General features: G+C 37.7%; 1 protein-coding gene across 1 annotated transcript in view; it reads right to left on the reverse strand.

The window, feature by feature from the left end:
• The window catches only part of loxl3a (lysyl oxidase-like 3a), a 33649-nt gene extending 8762 nt beyond the window's left edge, over positions 1 to 24887 (reverse strand). Inside the window, exons 1-11 of the mRNA XM_073820711.1 lie at positions 24605 to 24887; positions 23507 to 23838; positions 22530 to 22693; positions 18615 to 18829; positions 11879 to 12071; positions 11579 to 11759; positions 10199 to 10353; positions 9672 to 9842; positions 5536 to 5695; positions 5190 to 5433; positions 1828 to 1943 (exon numbers count right to left, since the gene is read on the reverse strand). Coding sequence (XP_073676812.1) covers positions 1828 to 1943; positions 5190 to 5433; positions 5536 to 5695; positions 9672 to 9842; positions 10199 to 10353; positions 11579 to 11759; positions 11879 to 12071; positions 18615 to 18829; positions 22530 to 22693; positions 23507 to 23801 — 1894 coding nt within the window. The 5' untranslated portion in view covers positions 23802 to 23838; positions 24605 to 24887. The remainder of the gene's footprint in view (positions 1 to 1827; positions 1944 to 5189; positions 5434 to 5535; positions 5696 to 9671; positions 9843 to 10198; positions 10354 to 11578; positions 11760 to 11878; positions 12072 to 18614; positions 18830 to 22529; positions 22694 to 23506; positions 23839 to 24604) is intronic.
• Positions 24888 to 25578: the final 691 nt, after the last annotated feature.

Genomic DNA, 25578 nt, shown 5'->3' on the forward strand with positions numbered 1-25578 from the left:
TTTAATGTATTAAATAACATACCAGATGTTTAAAGATGACAGAGCAGGTTTAAAGTATTGGTCACTGTCCAATAGAGATGCGCGGATGGGCTCAATCGTCACCCGAATCCGCAGCTTCAAATAAATTATCCGCCCGCCACCCACCCGCACCTATATTTTTCTCTGATTTAGATAACCGCACCCGACCCGCACCCGATCGTCATATTACACTTATTGTAATTCTTAGTTTTGCATGATGATATGATAAATTGATGGTTCATGTTAACAGCAGATTGATTCAGCTGATCTGCAAATCGCTGCACACTTATACGTTTATCACTCATGATTTTAAGCCAAATCCATGCAGAAAAGAATAACGTTAACTGACATCTGGATGCGACTCTCCGCAATCTCTGACGAAATCGGTCGGGTTTTCTCTCTATTAGAGCCGCTCTGAACTTAGTATTTGAACGCATGCTTGGACTGAAGTTTGCAGGGGTTCACCAGTTTAAGAAAGGTCTGAGCGTAAAAATCTGCTTCTTTTCATTTTTAAGGTATTGTTTTCATTATAATCTACTGATTCAAATAAGTAATCAATAATAATTATAGCCTACCACTGCGCGCCTAGCCTGACATGCTTTCGCGTAAGAATGAACAGGCAGCATGGACGCATCAGGCAAAATCGTCAAATATATTTCAAAAGAAGCTGGCGCCACGGTCCTGACCACATCACTGTCTTTACTGGGTGTTTTTAGGGAATATTTCAATTTATTAACATGCGACTGAATTAGCTATTCATGTGTTGGACTGTCATGATTTTGGCTAATGCAGGACACTTCTGAATGATGCGCATCAGAGACGTGGGTAAACGCAAAGCGACCAATGCACTACACCGCTGCATTACCGTGCTCAATAGCATTAGCACAGGCATAACTCCCTTCAAACTTTATATGGAATGTCAACGTTTCTGTCACCAAAAACTTAGAACAGGCAAACACACACACGCACACAAATGAAATCGTCTCTGCCTGATGAAAAACATATTTAAAACACGTTCAAGTTTTAGAAAATGTAGTTAATATTTGCATCATTATTGATTTATCTCATCCACCCGCGACCCACCCGCAAATAATCAGAATGCATTTTTTTATTACCCGACCCACCCGACCCGCGGATTATCCGCAGCGCCCACGGATATAACCGCCATCCGCGCATCACTACTGTCCAATAATTGTCAAAATAATTTGATTTTTATATAGAAGTTTAGGGACCCCTAGTGGATAAACAACTGCTTTGACATTACATTACTCCAAAAAAGTAAAAGGGTTCATATCATTGATAGCACATGACATTTTTTCTTAGATCTTTGGAAATAAAAGAGTTAGGAATGAAACTCTATTCAACAACGCCACTCTCTCGTGAACATGCACCATTAGACAGTTAACGGAAGCTAGAGATTGTGGTTTATAAGGTTTTATATATAGATATATTTCTGAAACAAACACATTTATTCACTTCAGAAGGCCTTTATTAACTCCCCAGAGCCGTGGGGAGTACTGTTATGATGGATGGATGCACTTCATTGGACTTCGAAATCTAAACACCCATTCACTGCCATTATCAAGCTTGGAAGAGCCAGGACATTTTTTTTATATAACTCCGACTGTATTTGCCTGAAAGAAGCAAGTCATAAACACCTAGGATGGCTTGAGGGTGAGTAAATCATGAAGTAATTTTAATTTTGGGGTAAACTATCACTTTTGGTAAAAAAAAATAAAATAAAATTTTAAACGTTGTGTCTTCATCATACAGACACAGCCAGCAAATGACCTTTGACCTCTGTCTTACCTTCATGGCACTCCGTGTCCTCCAGGCAGAAGCTGGCTTTGTGTCCATCTGCCACTTTGGTCCCATTTAGAGACAGCAGGTCATAATAGGTGAAGATATCCATACTATGATAGTGCCTGGAGGTTATAAACACACTCTGCTGAAATCTAACAGGGTTAAACCATCCAAAAACCATCACATATCACTGAAATATGATTGGCTGTACGGAATATCGTTTTTAAACCAATTTCAGCTTAACAATATGTATGTGTAGGCCTACAGTAACTGACTGAAAGCTATCCTGAATCCTGGATACAGCAAACTACAAATCTGTCATTTTCATAGACATAAAATGATTTAAAAGGCCTTGGAGAGCAGATTCAGTGCTGTAGGCCTACAGGAGGGAACTGAAGCCATAGAGTAAACATCAGCCTCTCAGACACTGGCCTTAGTCCCAAATCCAGCTGTGTGTGTGTCCTTTTAGCCTGAGCACATAACAGGTTTCCTCATCATCATTGTGTCGGGCAAATGCATTGGGAAACCTGATGTCTGCCAGGAAGCTTGCAGTGTAAACACAGACCACCACAAAGAGTTAAAGGAGACTATTCGGAGCTGCACTAATTCATGAATCACTGAAAAAAACTACGAAACTATGCTTCTACACAAACAAATGCAGACAGTGAGCAGTTAGTAAGACCAATGCACAGTATATCTGACATTGTAATTATTGTTATGGTAATCATTTTTTTCATCATTTTTTTCACTTGAACTTGTCTTGTGGTTGGACAACATCAACAAACATACAAAAGTAAATATAGCTGCAAGCAGCAATTACAACGTATTTGGAAACCTGTTCCAAATGTTGGAAAGGCATATGGCAGACCATAAATAACTATTAATCATCATATTCTAAAGCTATATGGAGCAAGCATGATATCAGGCTAAAAACTGTAATGTTATTGAGTATGCTTTATAAACTTTGGCCAGTAGGTTGTGCATCCACCACGAGATATACAGTGCCTTGCGAAAGTATTCATACCCCTTCATTTTATTTTCACATTTTATTACAATGCAGCCGTTTGTTAAACTGCTTTGAATTACTTTTTCTTCCACATCAACTACACTCCATAAACCATAATGACAAAGCACAAAACACATTTGTAACAACTTTGCAAAAAAAAGGTTAAATAAAAAACTAAAATGATTCCATTGCATAAGTATTTATACACTTATCTGGGACACTGACAATTCAGCTTAGGAGCATTCATATCGCTTGTAGATGTTACTACACTTCGAGTGGAGTTAACCTGTGGCAAATTTATTTGAATGAGTATGATTTGGAAAAGGCACATGCCTCTCAATAAAAGGTCTAACAGCTGAAAATGCATATCAGAGCTAAAACCAAGCCCTGAGGTTAAAAGAACTGCCTGTAGAGCTCAGAGACTTGATTGTGTCAAGGCACAGATCTGGGGATGAGTAAAAAACAACTAGGACACTTCCTAGGCATTGCTCATCATCTGTACAGTAGCATCCCAACAGTAAAGTGTGGTGGTAGCAGCCTCATGCTGTGGGGCTGTTTTTCAGAACCTGGTCCAGAGCTTTCAGAACCTCATACTGGGCAGAAGGTTCACCTTCCAAAATACAATGACCCTAAGCACAAAGCAAGAGTGGCTTGTAGAAAACCCTGTGAATGTCCTTGTGTGGCCCAGCCACAGCCTGGGCTTCAACCAAATCAAACATTTCTGGAGAAAAGTTTCTGACAGAGCTTGAGAGGTGAAACGATGATGAGAAGAATGGCAGATAATCGCTAAATTCAGATGTGCAAAACTTGTCACATCATACCCAAATAGACTTGGGGCTGTAAACGTGCTTTAACTAAGTACTGAGTTAAGGGAAACACTTATGCAATGTACTTTTTTTCAGTGTTTTACTGTCCCAAATGTTTTGTGCTTTGTCATTATGGTGTATGGAGTGTAGATGGATCTGGAAAAAAAGTAATTTAAAGCAGTTTAACATGAGGCTGCAATATAACAAAATGTGGAAAAAAATGAAGGGGTATGAATACTTTCGCAAAGCACTGTACAGTATGTGGAAATTGTAACTTTGGTTTGTCACCAGGCTTTTTGGCCCTCAGTGATTCTCAATAAGAGTAAACAATTTAGGAATTTCATTTTAAGGACTGCCATAGACTTCAATGTAGAAAGCAGAATACTACATTTTACAAATGCAGTAGTTGCTTCAAAATTAAGGAAAGAAAACAAGGAGAGGACTTTATAACCATGCAGACATAAAATATTAATATTTAAGCACTTAGCCCATGCTTTACCTCTGCATAGTTAAATGTTAGAACCGTGACGAACAGGAACCACTGTGAGACTGATATAACCAGCCCTGGATCATGGCACACATGTGTTCATTTAAAGCAGAGACCACTAACATGAACTTTCATTCACCCTGTAGGTTGTCCAGGGTCTGAAAGCTTCTGCTTTGGTTTGTAGGAAGAAATTTTATCAGTTTATGACCTCTGGATTCAGACGTTCAGCCAACATGACCAGTGTTAGTAAAGCCATATGGGTCCTTGGGGCTGCAGCTGGATCAGGATGGAGCAAAAGAAGATTCGGCAAAGCTGCCAGACGCTCAAAAGAAAAACACAGTTGATAGATCCCTGTTCAAACCAAACAAACCAATCCAAGTGCTCTCTGCGAACAACATTAGCATGAGTGAACATGAATCTATTTATGCATATTTCTGTCTGAGTTCAAGTGTTGATGCTGTCATGCTTAGGCCTGAAACAAACTATATGCAAATACTCAGATTTAGACATGAATGGTTGGCCAGTGTATTGAAACAGATTTAAAGGGATAGTTCACCCAAAAATGAAAATTCTGTCTTTAATTACTCACACTCATGTTGGCCCAAACTTGTAAAACCTTGGTTGATCTTCAGAACACCATTAAGATATTTTTGATGAATAGACAGCAATGCAACTGACACATTCAAATTGTTATTTTTGTTTTCTTTGCGCACAAAAAGTATTCTCCAAGCTTCATAACATTATGGTTGAACCACTGTCACATGGACTAGTATTGTCCTTACTACCTTTCTGTTCCATTGATTGTTTCAGTTGCATTACTGTCTATGCAGGATCAGAAAGCTCTCGGATTTAATCAAAAATGTCTTCATTTGTGTTTCAAAGATGGATAAAGGTCTTCCAGGTTTGGAACGACATGAGGGTGAGTAATTAATGACAGAATTTTTGGGTGAACTTTTTTTTAACCTCATGTTAAATGAGCATTTGCATACTTGTTTAGTGTATGTTTTTGGGTGTTGCACCACATGCAAGAAAAGACAAGATCTAGATCTGAAAATCAGACACAGTTTACCTATGGCATTCGTGCCAGACCCAGGAGTGGCGTCCGAGTCGTGGCCGAAAGTCAGCCTTGCCAATGTTGTGTATCTGAGAGGAGAAGCGTAGCAGGCGGCGTTGGCCGTACGGCCAGTTGGCTTGAGCAGCTGATTTGGCCAGGCAGTTTTCCTCTGCTGCGCAGTACAGCAAGTGCAGTGGTCGGTCCTCGATGTAAACAGTCTGCTCCACCAATGGAGCGTTCAGCACAAGGTCCGAAGCCGCTAGGGATTGTGGAGGAAAGGCATTACTATGATACCCAAATAAGATGGAATAACATTAACTATTGCTAACAAACTTTTGTTACAGACTTGCATGTCACTTACTGTCTGCGCAAATGACTCCAGCGGAGAACTGTGCTCCTGCTCTTTTACAGCTGACAACAGAATGATGCTGACAGTCGGTCAGAGTCATCTCATCTCCTTTACACTTCACTCCGCTCAGGACCATCTCCGTCACATTACTGCTGTCCCAGTACCACGTTTCCTTTACACAGGAGAGAGCTCATTAGTAGATGAATGAATATAGTAAATACTTAATTACAAATAAAGCAAGAAACATAATGCAAAGTATAATCAAACAGAATAGCAAAAATAATGGAAAATGCTTTCATTGGTCAAACAAACAAATTTCACACTATTGGTTGAGTGTTGCTGGTTTGCCATATTTTAAGCCACAATGTTTACAATTAAGTAAATGAACATGAAATGAATTGCTTTTCATATTTCCAACATACTGGACACACCTCAGTGTTTTAGTAACCTGATCTGGACTATTTTAACTTTCACTGCTTATTTGTCTGCTTAGTGGCAAAGTCTCTCATGTTAAGTAAGTTTGTATTTATTTGATCAAAAACAAAATAAAAACAGTAATATTTGATTTTATGTTATTGCATTTTAAAATGTAATTTATTCCTGTGATGCAAAGCTAAATTTTCAGCCTCATTACTCCATTCTTTGGTGTCACATTATCCTTCAGAAATCATTCTAATATGCTGATTTGCTGCTTAAGACACATTTTTTATTATTAACGTTGAAAACAGTTGTGCTGCTTAATATTTTTGGGTAAACAAAATATTCAAGAATTCTTTGATGAATGGAAAAAACAAAAGAACAGCATTTATCTGAAATGGAAATATTTTGTGACATCTAAAATGTGTTTACTATAGAAGAAAACAGTTTCACAGTTCTGACTTTTTTTTTTTTAATTGCATGATATATACTCACAATTGCGAGAAAAAGTCAGAACTGGAAGATAAAAATTTGCAATCCTCACAAATGCGAGTTTTTATCTCATAATTCTGACCTTTTTATCTTAATTCTAAGAAAAAAGTAAGAATTGTGAGTTTATATTTCACTTAATTTCTCAGATGTCTTTATTTCTCAGAATTGCGACGATGTCTCACAATTCTGACTTCATTTCTTAGAATTGTGAGTTTATATCTCACAATTCTGAAAAAAAAGGTAAGATTTGCGAGATATACAAGCTTCCATAGTTTACCGCCACATTTGATCAATTTAATGCATCTTAGCTGAATAAAATTATTTAAAAATTCTTATTGACCCCAAACTTTTGAACGGTAGTGTACACTTCACACATTAATAACTCACATTTCAGGCTAACATGGGATTTCACAACCAATCAGTCTCCAGTGCTTGATTAGCCAGTCCCATAGTGCCTTTCTTACTCACAGTGATAGCATGCAGGCAGTATCTGAGGCCTAACTGTCTGCATGCCACTATGGCTTCTCTTGTTGTCCAGTTGTCACTGCATACAGTTCCCCACCTGGACTTGACCTCAACCTCCACGCGACCCTCGTGATCCGTCCTGCCCCCCACTATACGGATCTGCAGACAGACCCCCACTGCAAGGGCTTAGCATGCAAAGTAGACTAAATACAGTGCTAACCAGGTATGAGCCAGCTATGCTAATACTTGAATTACAAAGTTATTTACTATTTTATACTATCTATTTGTAATTTTAGTGGATTACTGTGATCAGTCGCAGAGGCTAGTGAGTATCCCTGTTGAAAAAACAGCATATGCTAGATAGGTATGTTATAAAGCATGGTAGCTGAACAGGAGCTAGTTGCTTAGGACCCGCTTATCCAACTTTGTTTTCTGATTAAGAGTGGGTGTGGACATTTGTAAATGTTATGGGTATGGCTTCCAGTCTCATCCACATCTAGCTATTTTTAGCTATACAAAATAGCTTGTTTTGCTGCTTAATATTGCAAATTGGTGTGTATTATCTTAATTATGAACACATTGGTAGTGATTTTATATGTAAGTTAATGTACTGCTGGGCTAAGAGGTGTTAGCGCTGTTTTGAAAATGTATTGTTATGGTAATCAGTTGAAAACTTCCTGTCACAGCTGTGTGAACACCTACGCTGCAAAAAAATGATTTTCATCTTGTTATTCAGTGCAAATATCTGAACATTCCTAAATCAGGATATTAATTTTGATAAGCAAAACCATAGATATTAAGTTTTCCGGAGGGGAAAAAAATACAAAAATAAGTGTTTTTTTTGTTTGTTTTAAAATTAATTGTAATACATTTTCAGAAAACAATACTTAATATAATTAATATCATTTAGCTTCTTAGGTCTTTTTTAATATTGTTTAGATATTTGTAACGGAAAACAAGACTGTATTTCAGGGATGGCAAACCTATGGAAGGCAGTTTCTAACACTGAATAAAAAATAAAAAAGGTAACTGCAACTTTTTTCTCACAATTGCGTTATACAAATTCGCAAATTCGCATTTGCAAGAAAAAAAGTCCAAATTACAAGTTTTTATCTTGCAATTCTGACTTTATTTTTTGCAATTGCAAGTTTATGTCCAATTATTCTGACTTTATAACTCGCAATTGTGATTTATATTATGCAATTCTGAGAAATAAATTCAGAATTGCAAGTTTATATCTTGCAATTCTGAGAAAAAAAAGTCAGAATTGTGAGTTTGTATTATGCAACTGTGAGAAGAAAGTCAGAATTGTGAGATAAAAACTCGCAATTATACGGTGGCCGACAGAGGCCAACGCGCTGCAAACAAGAAAACACATGCAAACAGAAAAAAACGACAACAAATTAAGAAAACATCTTCATCAGTTTGACAACACAGGCGCTGCAAATCCTCGCAACGCAAACACAAATACGGAAACGCGCTGCAAATTCTCACAACACAACCAAACTCAGAAACGCGCTGCGAACACACGAAGGCGCTGCGAACACACGAACGCGCTGCATATAGCACGGACCACAACGGAAATGTTTCAGGGGGACCTCAAAAAGTGACGAACCCATCTGGGACCTGATTATTTTTTCAGTGGCTGTTGGTCAGAGCAGAGGTGTTATCGGTGAACTATCACCTTTTAGTGATAGTATAGTATCACTTAAAGGTGATAGTGATATAAATAATCAGGTAATATAGTGATATAAATAATCAGGTCCCAGATGAGTTCGTCACTTTTTGAGGTCCCCCTGAAACATTTCCGTTGTGGACCGAGCTATATGCAGCGCGTTTGTTAGTTTGCAGCGCCCTCGTGTGTTCGCAGCGCGTTTCTGAGTTTGGTTGTGTTGTGAGGATTTGCAGCGCGTTTCCGTATTTGTGTTTGCGTTGCGAGGATTTGCAGCGCCTGTGTTGTCAAACTGATGAAGATGTTTTCTTAATTTGTTGTAGTTTTTTTCTGTTTGCATGTGTTTTCTTGTTTGCAGCGCGTTGGCCTCTGTCGGCCACCGTACAATTACCTTCTTTATTTTTTATTCAGTGGCAGAAACAGACTTCCATACAAACCTGTGCATGAAGAAACAAATCTTATCACTGCTAATAGCCACACATCAGATGTGCAAAGCACTAACTTTTATGCCTAATTACATAACACAAAATAGTTTTCATGGATTTGAATTTTTCTATCAACCTACCTTCCTTTACTACTGGCAAGAAGCAACCTTTTCTTTTCAGATGTTAAGCTCATTCGGCAATCTTGTGAATTCAAAGCCTGCACAGAATTTGCGCCCACATAAAGTTCCACAGAAAACACTCACCAATCGTAAAGATTTTTTCCATATTTTCCTACATAATCAGCACAGAAAATGTGGAAAGTGTGCAGATTTCGTCTGGGTCTACTTATTACTAATGCACTGCAGATTAAAAAATATGCCAAAGCATGCAGTCACCACTTGATCTGTTGGAACTGTTTAAAAACATAATTTTCAGATTTTGAAAACCCCTGCAACAAACTGCCTGTCTGTCCGCCTTCCTGCCTAACCGTCTGTCTGTTTAGCTTCTCCTTACCGTGACACATTTCAATCTGATTGCTCTGTGTCTCTGTAGCTTTGATCTCTGTAAATGCAGTTTTTTATATATTACTTGAGATGCGGTTTCTGGCAACTCCTCTGACCTGAACTATCTATCATAGGTGTGTGCATGTGTTCTATGTTATACAGCGGTTATCTTACTCTCAGGCCACTGCTGGCATGTCCCAACCCCAGCTGTCTGCACACTACCATGGCCTCCCGAGACGTCCATCCATCCCCGCAGACCAAACCCCAGTCCCTCACCCCACTGCCTGTAGAAAGCAGCAGCTCAACTCTCCCTTCCAACCGCGTTCGACCCCCTGTCAGGCGAATCTGTGATGGGTTACAGAGCAAGCATGAGAAGGAATTAAAGGACTTAAGGACCTTGACTTTGATCATTTAACTTGATAAGCAGTGCAGATCTAGGGCTGTGAGAACTTGACTTTACCATGCATTGCATCAGCTATTTGAATAAATGCATGCTCGTTTTAAGCGACTTTACAGATTTCGGTGGAGCAATGCTTTAGTTTAGACCAGCCTTGAAAAGCATTGTTAGTTTTTAAAGCTAAGCTAAGAAAACGTTTATAACGTTTAATTATATTAATAGTTAAAAGCAGATTTGAGGCAGTTTTTTCTCAGAGCACATTATAGTTTACTTTAACAGTAGAGTTATCATGTATGTGTCTGACCGATTTCTCAAAGCCCATGTAGGGGATGTTGCAGATGACGGATGCATCCTCCATGTGTTTGCAGTCTTCAGCAGTGATGCTCTTATGTGGACAGTCCCACAGACTCTTCTCATCACCACGACACTGAATTTCATTCATGTAGATGGGACCCATACCTGTGGACAAGAGATAACAGGCTTTGAATAGTGGAGTGTATCTGTCTATCAATCTATTAGTCAGAAATGTAATTAAGTGTATCATCAAAATTCATTTTATTTTGTGCTGACGTAAATAAGATTTTTCACAAAAAAAAAGTTTACATATAGTCCACAAGAGAAAATAATAGTTTCATTTATAAAAATGACCCCGTTCAAAAGTTTACATACACTTGATTCTTAAAACTGTGTTGTTACCTGAATGATCCACAGCTGTGTTTTTTTTTGTTTAGTGATAGTTGTTCATGAGTCCCTTGTTTGTCCTAAACAGTTAAACTGCCTACTGTTCTTTAGAAAAATCCTTCAGGTCCCACAAATTCTTTGGTTTTTCAGCATTTTTGTGTATTTGTGTATGATTTTGAGATCCATCTTTTCACACTGAGGACAACTGAGGGACTCATATGCAACTATTACAGAAGGATCAAATGCTCACTGATGCTCCAGAAGGAAAAGCAATGCATTAATAGCCAGGGGTGTAAATTTTTGAACAGAATGAAGATGTGTACATTTTTCTTATTTTGTCTAAATATCTTGTTTTTTTCATTTAGTACTACCCTTCAGAAGCTACAGAAGACACATGTTTCCCAGAAGACAAAATAAGTTACATTTACCTTGATCTTTAATTTAAAAAAGGCACCCCCCCACCCCCGCACACAGATCGAAATGTTTGAACCTTCTGTAATAGTTGCATATGACTCCCTCAGTTGTCCTTAGTGTCAAAAGATGGATCTCAAAATCATACAGTCAGTGTTGGAAAGGGTTCAAAATACACAAAAATGCTATTAAAAAAAAGGATTTGTGGGACCTGAAGGAAAAGATTTGTGGGACCTGAAGGAAAAGATTTGTGGGACCTGAAGGATTTTTCTGAAGAACAGCAGGCAGTTTAACTGTTAAGGAGAAACAAGGAACTCATAAACAACTTTTACTAAACTAAAAAAAAAATACAGCTGTGGATTATTCAGATAACAACACAATATTAAGAATCAAGTATTAATAAATTCAGCTATTTTTCTTCTCCTGTGGAATATATGTAAACATCTTTTATGTGAAATATCTTGTTCAGGTCAGAACTAAATAAACAACAACACATTTTGCATGATCCCTCTTATTTTGGTAAAATAATAAACATTTTGCAGATTCTTCAATTGTATCTATCTATCTATCTATTAGTTATATGGAAGCCTACCTTGGCCCATTCTTGCTCCGGTCAGAGCCTCTTTAGCGGTGCCGAAGCCCAGCTCCCTACACACCACACTGGCAGACTGCAGGTTCCAGTGGTCGTCACACACCGTACCCCACTCACTCCCCTTCAGGACCTCCACACGACCCTCACCTGTCTTTGCCCCGCCCTTCAGACGCACCTGAGACTGGAGAATGAGAAGGAGTATGGTCAATGGAGGCCATAATGCAGGTGTTCTTTGAATAGGTGTTGTTATAAATCCTAATGATTAGGAATCAGTTCTTAAAGTGAGCTTTATCTGATCACCATTGGATGCAGCTTGGCTCTGTGAGCTCTGCCCTGTGTGAACAGCGGCCCAGGCACACAGCTGACAACAGCAGCTCCTCCATCGGGACAGGAGGCGCTAGAGTTTGCCTTATTGAACTCCATATCGCATACTGAAAGATGGGCCTCATTTCCTGTGCAGGCCACTGAGTGGATCCTGTACACACTCTGGAGACTGGAGAAACACAAACCAACCAATCAAAACAATAAGAATTTATTTCAGTCGCATTCTGTGGAAAGAATAATTACAGTTGTATGTGCAAGGCAACAATAACAGCAATTTATTATATACCGCATTCAGTATAATACACCATAAGATGAATTCTGAACTTTGCAATGCTCAGAAAAAGAACCCGAACAGAAAGCATGATGGATGCCTCACATTTTATCAGCTTGCTGAGAAATATTGTTCAGTCCAGTCTGAGCAAATAGTGCATGCTGACATTGCTTTTCCACTAAAGGCCTTGCCATGTGATGCAATGCTGAATTTTCAGCATCATTACTCCAGTCTTCAGTGTCAATGATCCTTCAGAAATTGTTCTGTGCTAATTTTCTGCTCAAGAAACATTTCTGATTATTATCAATGTTGAAAACAGTTGTGCTGCCTAATAATTCGTGAAAACTGAGATCAAGATGGCGCAGGCCAATAGGTTGTAACTGAATCTGATGTAATCTCATCATTATTCACATGGCACAGCTGATTGGTTTCTTTCGCAGCAGCAGCCAATGAGCTTGCTGCTCAACATTCAGATACTTGGTTAGTGTTTGCTGTAGCAGTTTCAGTGCACTTCAGAAACCTTCCACCTTCCCCAGCTCTACCTGTATAGATCTGCTATGAGGTGAAGTCAAACATTTACATACACCTTTCAAAATCTGCAAAATGTTAATTATTTTACCAAAATAAGATTGATCATACAAAAAGCATTTTATTTTTTATTTAGTACTGAATTCATAAAAAAATTACCCTGTTCAAAAGTTTACATACACTTGATTCTTAATACTGTGTTGTTGCCTGAATGATCCACAGCTGTTTTTTTTGTTTAGTGATAGTTGTTCATGAGTCCCTTGTTTCTCCTGTTAAACTGCCCACTGTTTTTCAGAAATCCTTTAGGTTTCACAAATTTTTAGTTTTTTCCGCATTTTTGTGTATTTGAACCCTTTCCAACAATGACTGTGTGATTTTGATATTCATCTTTTCACACTGAAGACAACTGAGGGACTCTATTACAGAAAGTTCACACACTCATTGATGCTACAGAAGGGAAAACCACACATTAAAAGCTGGGGGGTGAAAACTTTTAGAATTTGAAGATCAGGGTAAATTTAACATATTTTGTCTTCTGGGAAACATGTAAGTATCTTCTGTAAATATAATATTTAGGCAAAATAAGAAAAAATATACACAGCTTCATGTTCAAAAGTTTACACCCTCTTAATGCATTGTTTTTTTTTTTCTTCTGAAGCATCAGTGAGCATTTGAACCTTCTGTAATAGTTGCAAATGAGTCCCTCAGTTGTCTTCAGTGTGAAAAGATGGGTCTCAAAAATCATCCAGTCATTGTTAGAAAGGGTTCAAATACACAAAAATGCTAAAAAACAAAAAATGTGTTGGACCTGAACGATTTCTGAAGAACAGCAGGCAGTTTAACTGTTCAGGACAAACAAGGGACTCATCACAACTATGACTAAACAAAAAACAGGTCAGTACTAAATAAAAAATAACATGCATTTTGTATGATCCCTCTTGTTTTGGTAAAGTTTTTGGTAAAATAATTAAAATTTTGTAACCTTTTGACTTAAACTGTATACTTAGGTTATTTTATATATGTTATATGTGCAGCAGCAGCATAGCAGATCTATTCCACCAAGACCAAACACATTAACATTGCCATGTAAACTACCATCCTAAACTCTCTGAGAGCTGTCAAGACGGAAATACGTTTTTTTTTTTTTTTTTTTTTGAGCTTGGGGTGCTTTATTGGTCCTAAATGGGTTAACTTTCTTGCAAAAGATAATCTCTTATTTCTTTCTATTATCTGGTGAAATATGATCCAGACATGTTCTTAGCAGCTTTCCAGAGATTCACTCGCCTAGCATGTCTAGCTCACGCACGCTGCAGTATTTGCTTTATGAAAAGCTAGACTTTTACATTGGTTTGCCTGGTTTATGACACGTTCTAGACTCTCACGCAGGCGATGACAGGACCATGAGAAGTCTGGTATTGAGTAATATTACTGTACTGAGTGGCAGTATGAGGTCTCTGAGTCACTGAGGTTTTAACACACTCCTGAGAGAGAGGATACTTTCCGCTCATGCATGTGTGTGCGTTACATATTCTTTCCAGAGCACAGCTATCTGTCCAATTAAATGACAAAATAAAAAATTAAGTAAAATATTGGAGAATAAGATCTATGTGCATTGGCCCCAAAAAGTATTTAGACACTTAAAAATGTCTGAATGTCATTTCATAACAAAATATAAAACCAAGTGGCATAAACAAGTAAAATATAATATTTTTTGAACACTGACTTTGATTCAGAGATTTTAGGTGTGCCTTTAGTCTCTATAAATTGTAAAATCAGGCTTTTGTATTTAATTTCATCCACAGTCTTCTAAATGTGCAGAGTAAGCTAGCCAAGCACTTATGGCACAAAACCTGATATGAATGTCATAATTACAGAGATGAAGAGAAGTACAGTATTTTACACATTTCCTTTCAGTAAATTGTCTGAGCCTACAATCATTTGAAAGCAATGGAAAAGATAAATGGTAGCTTTTTTATCCACTGAAGATTACTTCTGTTTAGTCAGCCGGTAGACTTTAATATTATGCGACGTTAAGTGTAAATAAAATGGCTTTCTGTCAAGAGAAGATTTTTCAACAGTCAGAATGAAGAACAGCTAGCAGGAGTGTGTTTTTGGAGCTTAACTTCAGCATGCTGAGGACTTGAGCTCATGTCTAAGGAGGTATGAGTCACTCATTCAGTTTAATACACACAAAGAGAGCTCATTGGTGGAAATCATAGCTATTCTCGCAAACAATCAAGATGCACACGTGAATTCTCAGATTCTGGCCTGTTTTTCTGTCACAGGCTGCTTACATTTCACCATCTGCTGTGAATCGGAGTAAGTGTCACAGAGTTCAGATGTGGATGATTGTTCCAGTGCAGATGGAGGAGAGAAGCCGTACAAGCAAAGCAGAACAAAGCAATGTAATCACATTCAGCCTTATTACACCATCATCAAAAATCTGCCGCCACAAGCTGGGGTGTTTATTTATGGGTAGTTGCCAGAGCGTTGCTATGTGGTTACTAAGGTGTTTGGCCTTTTTGTTTAAAGGAATTCATTCAATAAAGGATTTTAATAGATTTGTAATCAATCTGAACTATTTGCAAATAATATTTTTATTTTAAAACAGGCATATGTGTATAAGTGAATTTGTGCATAATATGTTGAAAACATTGCAAAATGATCCTTGTCTCACCACATTCTGTTATATATCTCCATTGCATAAGTATTCATACCCTAATCTGGGACAGTTCAAATTGAGCCCAGGAGCATTCATATTGCTTGTAGATGCTACTATTAGAGTGAAGTTAAAGGCACACACATCTTAATAAAAGGTCTAACAGCTGAAAATGCATATCAGACCAAAAATCAAGCCCTGAGGTAAAAAAAAATGTCTGTAGAGCTCAGAAACAGGACTGCATCAAGTCACAGATTGGGAGAAGAGTTTAGAAAAATTCTGCTGCCTTGAAGGTTCACAGAAGCATGTAGTCTTCGTTACCCTTAATGGAAGAAGTTTGAAATAACCAGGACTCTTCCTAGAGCTGGCCTCCTGGACAAACTGAGCAATTGATGGAGAAGGGCTTTGGTTATAGTGGTGACCAAGAACCTGATGGTCACTCTAGTTGACCTCCATGATCATATGTGGGGATGGGAGAAACCTACAGAAGAACAAACATTACTGCAACACTCCACTGATCTGGGCTTTATGGCAGTGTGGCAAGACTCAATCCTCTCTTCAGTGAAGACACATGAAAACACACTATCTTCCAAATAAACACCTGAACGACCCTCAGACTGTGAGAAACAAGTCTCTGGTCTGATGAACCTCAGTTCCAATCATCATGTATGGAAGAAACCAGGCTCTGCTCATCACCTGCAGAGTACCATCCCAAAAGTAAAGTGAGCTGGTAGCAGCCTCATGCTGTGGAGCTGTTTTTCAGTGGCAAGGACTGAGGGACTCGTCTGAGTAGAAGAAAAGCTCAATGCACAAACATATTGAGATAGCCTTAATGAAAACCCACTCCAGAGAATTCAGAATCTCAGACTGAACACACAGCAAGAGCGGCTTATAGACAGCTCCTTGAGTGGCACAGCCACTGCCTGGGCTTGAACCCAATCAAACATTTGACTTGATAGGTGAAGAGCTAAGGAGAAAAATGGCAGATAATTGCCAAATTATGATGTGCAAAGGTTGTTGCATTATACCCAAAAAGACATAATGCTACAAATGTGCTTCAGCTAAGTACTGAGTTAAGGGTTTGAATACTTATGCAATGCACTTATTTCAGTTGTTTTATTTTTAATACATTTACAAAGTTGTGACAGTTCTGTTTTTGCTTTGTCATAATGGTGTATGGAGTGTAGATTAATGTGGAAAAAAGGTAATTTAAAGCAGTTTAACATAAAGCAGCAACATAAAACGTGAAAAAAATTTGAAAGGGTATGATTACTTTTGCAAGGCACTGTATAATTCTATAAAAAAAATGGTGGTTACAGCCTGGTTTGCAGTACAAATGGCGCAGGATCACATCAAATTATAAATTATTACTCAGTACATATCACTATGATATTAAATCAGATAAAATCAGAGAGACTAAAACAAAGTATGGAATTCCCATCAGGCCCTCCCTGATCCATATGGTACATTCTTCACTGGCACAATGATATAACTTCCACATCCCTCACACAGTTAAAAACACGTTGGCCAGCGGCCCAGTGGCCACACATGGGATTGATTTCACTTTCTTCAGGACTTTGTAAACATTTGTCATTACTTCATGCGACAATGCACAGAAACTGCTGTACGGATGGCCAGCAGAACAACATCATCCATATGACCCCACGAAACACTGGGCTCTGCAAAAATGAATCATTCTCTGACACTTCATTTATCCATCAGAATATGTGTGTGTGCATTTGCTGACTTGCATAAGCGGATTCTTGCAAAAGTCTTTTTGGCCGCAGCATGGGAAGTGTAGGTTGATCTATAATGATTTATTGGCAGAAGTTCATGAAATAGAGACACTTTCCATCTTTTTAAGAGTGCCTGAACACATGCAGTAACTATGCATCTTCTTAATGGTGCATGAGCTTCAAGGAAAACTATCTATGTGGCTTTGCAGTAAAAAGACAAGAAGACAATACACATTCAATCTGTTGAATGGATGCTTTGGCTAAATGCAAACATAAAAATAGGTTTCAAATAACATATACATAAGAAATACACAATAACGTCCCCTAAGAATCCAAAATAGTCTAGATCACACAGACAAATGATAATTTAGAGGAAGCCAGCCAGCCACAAATTAGACAGTCAGCTTCGAGGAATTCAAACCAAGATGCTTTTAAAAGACTGTTTTGATCGCAATCTGGCTTCAACTGTTGTGAAACACAATATTTATTTTGGTTTACAGCTATAAAATACCTGAAACTACCCCAAAAAACATTGAATTATATAAGAAAATATCAAGTGGTATTTAATATAAGGAAAGATACCATAAGCACCCTGTTTGAGAAGTTGTTTGAACAATAGTAGAAGGGCAGTTTTTAGGCATATTTCATAAATTAATTCTATTCTGAAGCACAGTATAAAAACTTAAATTAGATATTTGAAAAAGAGCTCTGATCAAAATCAGAGAACACTTACAGATACCTACAATTTTTTGGTATTAATCTGGCACCTGGTGCTAATTTCCTTAATTATATGACAAACCCTATTTAACTGGCAGCATTCCTCCAATTTCCACTAAGATTGCAAGATGGTGGGCCGCTCTAAGGTGACTGAAACCCTGTGACAGGAGGTTGTCAAGATGAAGACCAAAGGGATGACCCTTTCATCCACTGCAAGAGAAGTTGGTCATTCCAAATCTGAGATTTCTTCAATATTGCAGCTTTACAATGACACTAATTCATTCAAGTCCTTCAAAAAGGCTGGTCGTCCATGTGAGGCAATCCACGAGAAGACGGAATAATTCAGAGACTCTCAATGGGGAATCAGTTCAACACTGTAGCTTGAATTGCTTGCCAGTTCAGTGCTGAACAGGGTAAGGATCCATCTCAGCATGTTTAAGAATAGTCGAACTGAAAGCACACTCTGCAGTGACCAAGCCACTCATCAGAAGAAAGAATCAAAAGGCTAAGCTCACCTTTGCTGAGGAGCATATTGTGTGGACAGAGAAGAACTGGTCTATGATTTATTTGGGTCAGTGAAATGTGGAGGAAGTGTCATGGTTTGGGAGATGTTTTCTGCAGCAGGAGTTGGGCCTCTTATACAGATACATGGTAGGGTGCATGCACGTTTATCAAAACCCTATTTCATCAACATGTGGTACCTTCCCTGCAAGCATCTCCCAATCAGCTTGACAATGCCCCGTCACACTGCGAAACAGGCAAAGCAGTTTTTTTGGACAACCTAAACTAAATGTTATTTACCTGCTTGGCTTCTTTCCCATAGTTCTCGGTGAAGGGAATCCCATCATGCCACACACCACACGAGAGTTCTTGATGGTCCAGCCATTGTTGCAGATGTGACCCCATCCCTCCTTAAACTTCACCTCTATCACTCCCTCCATCACAGGCATACGGCCGGCATGACCTGGGAGTGGACGCAGACGAATCTTCTCCATTCGGTTTTCATCCACCTGCATCTAAAACATATATGCAGAACAGGTTAATTGGATTTGACATCAGTATGTACGTGCATGTCTGTGGTGAAGAACTCATCTAGTATGTCTTTCTGATGATTATAATAAGCCTAGGATATGTTTAAGAAGTCAGCTACAATCTCCTAATTCAATTTCATGCAGTATTCGATGAGTTTTTCATGAACAAGCCTGTCTCTTTGCCTCATGTTAATGTGTTTGGTCTTGGCGGAATTTATCTGCTACGCTGATGTTGTAGATTATTGCTGCTGCTGTGAAGCAAGTACAAGAACTTGCTACTGTCAATACGTACGCCGATACAGTGCTGTGAGTATTTAAGACATGCTACTGGTGCACAAATAGCTTGAAAAATAACCTGTAGCAGATCTACACAGGTGGAGCTGGGGAGGTGGAGGGTTATAGAGGTCTCAAGCAGGCTTGTGCACAATTCAGAATTGAATTGAGAATGACTCCTAAATTCCAATTCAATTCTTGAATTTGAATTGAATTTGAATTGATGTCAAAAACAGGATCTAGAATTACAATTCGAATCTGAATTAAAGGAAGCAGAATTGCAATTCAATACAAATTCAAAGAAATTCATATACATAAGCGAAGTGTTTAACAATGAAGCTTTACAATATATGTCAGATCGTGATTAATCGCATCCAAAATACAAGTTTTTGTGTTCATAACATATGTGTGTGTACTGTGTATATTTATTACATATATAAATACACGCACATGCTTGTATTTATTGAAGAAAAATGTTACGTTTACATATTAAATGTATTTATATAATATAAATTATATGAATATAAATATATACATGTAAATATTTTCAAAATATAAAACTTTTATTTTGAATGTGAATAATCGACCAGCAAGTTAGTACTTTTATAAGTGATAAGTGGACCAAATTTTTTACAATTAAGTTGAAAACCGAGTCATCTATAGAGACAAGATTATCAGTAAACAACCACCCAGCAACCAACCAGAAAAACTTATAGCAAACCCCATAGCAATATGCAAAAAAAGTGAGGTAGTGAGTTTTGCATGCAATTGTACCACTCACTATTTTTTCCCCCCCAGAAAATCTTTTTTAAACATCTGCATGTGTGAATACTCATTGCACAAAGATGCAGACAGTTGAAACAATGCCAGAGACTGAATGTTAAATAGTGAATCTGGTGCTCCGACAATTCTTTTGTCTATTTGTTTATTCCATCTGCACGTGTTTCTGGCTGTGTGTGTGTGGTTATGTCACATGCCTGCACTAGGAGTTAGATAACTGAAAACAGCCCCAAAAAATTGGCATTTCTTTGAACCAAATAGTATGCTAATTATAAAGTTCTTTGAGAAGAACATTCTTCTTGTCAATCTGTGTTATGAAAAACATTTGTACTTTGTAATTTGGACGTGAAATCATTCATTTGCACCATTCCAGTAAAGTCTGACACATCTGTAGTGAAACACACACACTGCAGAGGTTGCCAGAGGTTCGCCTGACACCCACTCGTGTTCTCTGTGTTCCCTCTGCCTTCGGGACAAGAACACAGAGAAACTTGGCACGTAAACTGAGCAGCGGCACTTCTGCACATACTCAGCTCTTCCTTCTCTTCTCTTCTCTCCTGCTGTTCAGTCTCGAATTCTCCAAGCTCTCATATCTCTACATCTGTCTCCTTTTTCTGGTGAGGTTCCAGTGCACAAGCAGCTCATCAGAGACTAATTTACAACAGAGCAAAGACTTTCAGTCGAAGCAGAGTGACATTAGCTGTGGACTTCATTCTTTGCATGTGGATGAGGAACGGAGAGAAAGAACATGGAAAGGGAAAGTGGCTGTCAAATGGAGAGAGAAGATGAAAAATGAAGTAGGATAAAACAGGTGAAGAGATAAAAGCAGTGCATGAATGTCAGAAATAAATGCATTTTAAACAAGGTGTCATACAGTTCTGGGTGGTGCAGGGTGGTTGTTTACTGATCCAAGACATAAAAACTGTTGCTTTTAAAAGTAACAGCCCACTTCTCCTTAGGATTTTAAACACCTCTCAATCTCAGTAAGCATTTTCATATTTATCTTTTTTTTGTAAGCAAACAGTTTTGAGAAAAACCACAGGCAAAACACATCAACAATAAAAAACAGTAAAATGGCTGAGATAGTTTTGTTATTTGACAGCAGCACATACAGTGGAGTCTGTTAAATCAGATTTCATTACAACATTATTATGGTTACTTGATGTGATAGAGTGCTACAAGGATGCCGTTATTTTGTAGGCCAAAACCCAAGTATTTTAGCACTTCTGGTTCCTTTATCCTGAAGTCAAAGGGTTTTTTTGAATAGATTTTTGGTTAAATGCCTGAAATAAGCCCTGTGGTTAAAACAAACTCAAGATATTTTCATTTTTAATCTGACACAAAATATATCAGTAATACACCCTTGTGGTTTCTTAAAGTCTTAATTTGTCTTGAAAAAGGTCAGTTGCTAACTAGTGTTGAAATAGGATAACATACGTTTCTGAGAACAGATAAACTCAATTCAAACTTTCATTGAAAATGTTTTTTTTTTTTATCTAGACTGAATGAGTTGTGACTGTAGTATAGTTTATTTATTGCCTACATTAAGCTTCTTTGTGTATGTAGGTTTACATAAATAAAATAAAAGCTGTGTAAGAATCATGAACTTTTGTTGGTCCCAAGACCTTGGTTTCTACAATAATCCAAAAGCCATTGAAAAAATTCGATTGGGTCATTCCATGTCAACTTGATCAGAGGTCCACGGCTCAAATTTTTGATTTTGCTTATATTTTTTCTAAAGAAAGATAAACCCAAATGATAAAAGCCAAAATATTAAATGTCACGGACGAATATTTACTGAGTCTGATTTTCACCTGAGATTCAGAGCCAAATTACAAGGAGGTTAAAAATGACTTCAGAAAGATGGCAGCACCATAATTTTATTTTTACACAGAGATCGGTAGGTCTGTTGACTTTAGCAATCTTTGTTGCATTATGTCCCAATGGTGACCACTCAAAAATGGGGAAACAACACTTTTCAAGTTTTTCTCCAAAGTTTGCATGCCTGAAACTATTAAATATATCTTAATGCCCTTTTTAGGTATTGGGTTTCAACAAACTTTCCTTTTGGCATCTTCATTTTTAAGGCCCTGTATGGTTCGATTCCAAACATTTTGGAATTTCAATATGGCTCCGGGAAAGACTTCTTTTCTTTTAAAGAGGAATGTCTGAAGGACAGATAATGTTGAAACTATCTTGTTTCCTTCTGTCAAAACAACTGCATTGAACATAGCTGTCTGAGTGCCATAAATATTCCAATGTTTCCAATGTTTCCGTGCCTGTAACTCAAGAAGTATTAAAGATATTGTTATGTGATTTTAGATTGTAGTTATTAATACATTTTCTTTTGGAATGTTTATTTTCAAGTCCCTACATCATTCAGTCCCTGAGATATGTCCAGATTGTTGAATATTACCCATTGTCAGTGGTCGAAAACTTATAGTGGATTATTAGTTTTGGAAATTTGGCTGATTTGACACAGAATTTTTTTTTTTTTGGGGGGGGGGGGGGGGGGCTTGTTGAGGAAACCAGGGTGATGATAACATCCAGCTGCCCGACAAAAATACACTCTATGAAATGGCATCAATGTTATTTATCGACGGCATTGCATTGGATGAAGGTGATCATCTACCTCAATGATGTTGGAGTCTGCAAATCCTGGGATTCTCTCATCTTTACAAACCACCCCTGCATCCTCCTGGTGCGTGCAGTCGCTGTTCCCCCAGCCACGGGACACACATTTCTCAATGCTGTTTTCCGATCCTCCACAAATTACATTATCCAGCCAGATTTTACCTGCAAGAACATGGATTTTTGACAAGTCAGGTCAGCTTACAACAGCACTTTCATACACTCTCGGAAAAAAAGGTATAAACTGGGGGGATTTCTTTTAAAAGGTAATAATATGTACCATTTAGGGACTGTTAAGGTCAAAGTTTGTATACACCTTGCAGAATCTGCTAAATGTTAATTACTGTACCAAAATAAGAGGGATCATACAAAATGCATGCTATTTTTTATTTAGTACTGACCTGAATAAGATGTTTCACATAAAAGACGTTTACATATAGTCCACAAGAAATAATAATACTTGAATTTATAAAAAAGACCCTGTTCAAAAGTTTACATACTCTTGATACAATGATTGTATGATTTTGAGATCCATCTTTTCACACTGAGGACAGCTGAGGGACTCATATGCAACTATTACAGAAGGTTCAAACGCTCATTGATGCTACAGAAGGAAAAACGATGCATTAAGAGTCAGGGGTGTAAACTTTTGAACAGAATGAAGATGTGTACATTTTTCTTATTTTACCTAAATATCATACTTTTTTCATTTAGTTCTGCCCTTCAGAAGCTACAGAAGATACTTACATGTTTCCCAGAAGACTATATAAATTAAAATGACCCTGATCTTCAAATTCAAAAAGTTTTCACCGCCGTCTCTTAATGCATTGTGTGTTTGTCTGAAGCATCTGTGAGCAGTTGAACACTTTTGACTTTAACTGTATATGTACATTAGATTCCTTTTAAGGTGCTAATATGCAATACCTAAACTGCACTCAGATGAAAATTACATGTTGCTAATAAGAATTTTAAACTAACCAGTGCCCGGTCCATACTTGGCACTGTGGGACCAGCTTAGTGCCTCCACAAACCCTAGATGGCGACAGAGAACATGAGCGTTGGCCAAGGTGAAGTCGTCATCACAGATAGTGCCCCACTCTCCGTCGTAAAACACTTCCACTCTCCCTTCGTTGTGCTTGCGGGGGTATCCGGCCAAACGAAACTTTATGTTTCCATCCTGAGATGGTGAGGTGGTCTGGGCGAGACAGGAGGGCAGCCAGACGCCCCATAGCATCATGGCAACCACCATATCCCACAATCCTTCTCTCAGCATGGCTTGAAAGTGTGAGAGATGAAAAAAGCAAGATAAACTGAAAGAGAGAAAGTGTATATACATTCATTTGCAAGGTTTTAAAATGTGCATGCAATTACAATAAAATAAAGCAAATCTCACTTCTTCAATGTTTCCGAGAAGCAGAGCAGGAATAAAATTACATCAAACACTGTTTATATTAGAAAATGTAGGAATTAAAATCCAAATATTTTTATCATTGTCAAAATATATCAGGTTGAGAAGTAAAATCTCCAAATATCACTAATTGTTTGTTTTCTTTATACATAATTATTTCATTTTTGATTTTTTTATTTGCTTAGAAACTTAAAATGTGCAAAAGTTAATTATATATTTCCATAGGAATGACAAAATATATCCAAGGAATGTACCATCATGTTTAAATTTATTTTTATGTTACTTTTCTATACTTGTGAAATGTGCACGCTGGATCTTACACTGTACTGAAGCAAAACATTCCCAGGTCTTAGAATGTTGTCTTAACAGAGTCAGGTTTAATATGACAACGCATTTATTTAACAACTGAATTATAACCCATTATAAGTCCACAATGAAGTCAAGTTTAATGTTTACTATATCCTATATAAGAATACTGCATGCAACTTTTGTAGTACTCTTTTTAAATAAAACTGTTACATACAAGTTTTTCTATATTTATTCATTTTTTCCCCATTGTAAAATGCATTTTGTCATTTTATTTATTTTCCATGTTATGTCCACTATAAAGTACATGCATGCATTTAAACAAAATTATCTTATTGCTATAGTGTCCATGTTCTACTTACCTGAATCCAGGAGACAGAAACTTGCACAGGTTTTCTAGTAAGTCAATTGGCTGTGGGCTCAGTTGAGATTTTTTCACAGTTTGATCAGTCAGTGGAAGTCCAGAGCACCAGGAGAAATCACAGGACGCTGTTGCTGTCTGCAAAAAGAGAGAGGGAGAGCTGGTGGGATGCAGGGGTTGAGCTGGGACTGCCGTGTATCTGCCTGGTTCACAGGTTTATGAGGAGGCAGGTCTTATGTAGAGGTCTCTCTCAGAGTCACTGAATGGAAATGTCACGTCATGTCCTCTCCATTTCTGGCAGATCTGTTTTTGCATAATCTGGAAAAGACTCTCTGAGTATGCACGTGTGCAAGCAGAGGGAGGGATGATCAAGCATTTCTCCACTCTTTCCTTTTAACAATATTCTATTTCACATGCATTTCAGATATACTTATTCTTGCATAATTTTAAAGCAATTTAAAGTTCAACAATTTTAGACAGCATCTTCTAGGTTTGAAATTACACACCTCACCTGTGTAGTAAACAATTCTCACCTCCAACTCAAGTCAGCTGACAGCTAAGAAACAGCGTCATCTCTTGGTCAAGAGCACATAGTGCAGAAGTTAATGCTCGTCAAAGCAAACATGGTTTAACGATATTGATATCAAAAAGAGAGATTAAGTCGAGCTTTAAAGACATTAGGACAAAATCAATATTTTATATCTTCAGAAGTCCTAGAGACCATAGTGGTTGTTTGTTTACTACTGGTTCCAACGGTCATTAAAAAAGCGCGATGGTTTTTAATGGCTTCTAAACTGTATAAAAAAATAATAAAATCAATATTTTCAACTCAAGCCAATATTACGATTTAATTAGCTGGTAAGTGGCTAGTGTTTAAATCATATAGGTTTTCAGTAGGCTAGTGAAACAATTATTAATTAATCAGCGGAATAATTTTCCATTTTCAGTTTTGAATCATTATAATTCGTGAATGAT

This window comes from Garra rufa, chromosome 16, assembly GCF_049309525.1.
Source record: "Garra rufa chromosome 16, GarRuf1.0, whole genome shotgun sequence".
NCBI lineage: Eukaryota > Metazoa > Chordata > Actinopteri > Cypriniformes > Cyprinidae > Garra > Garra rufa.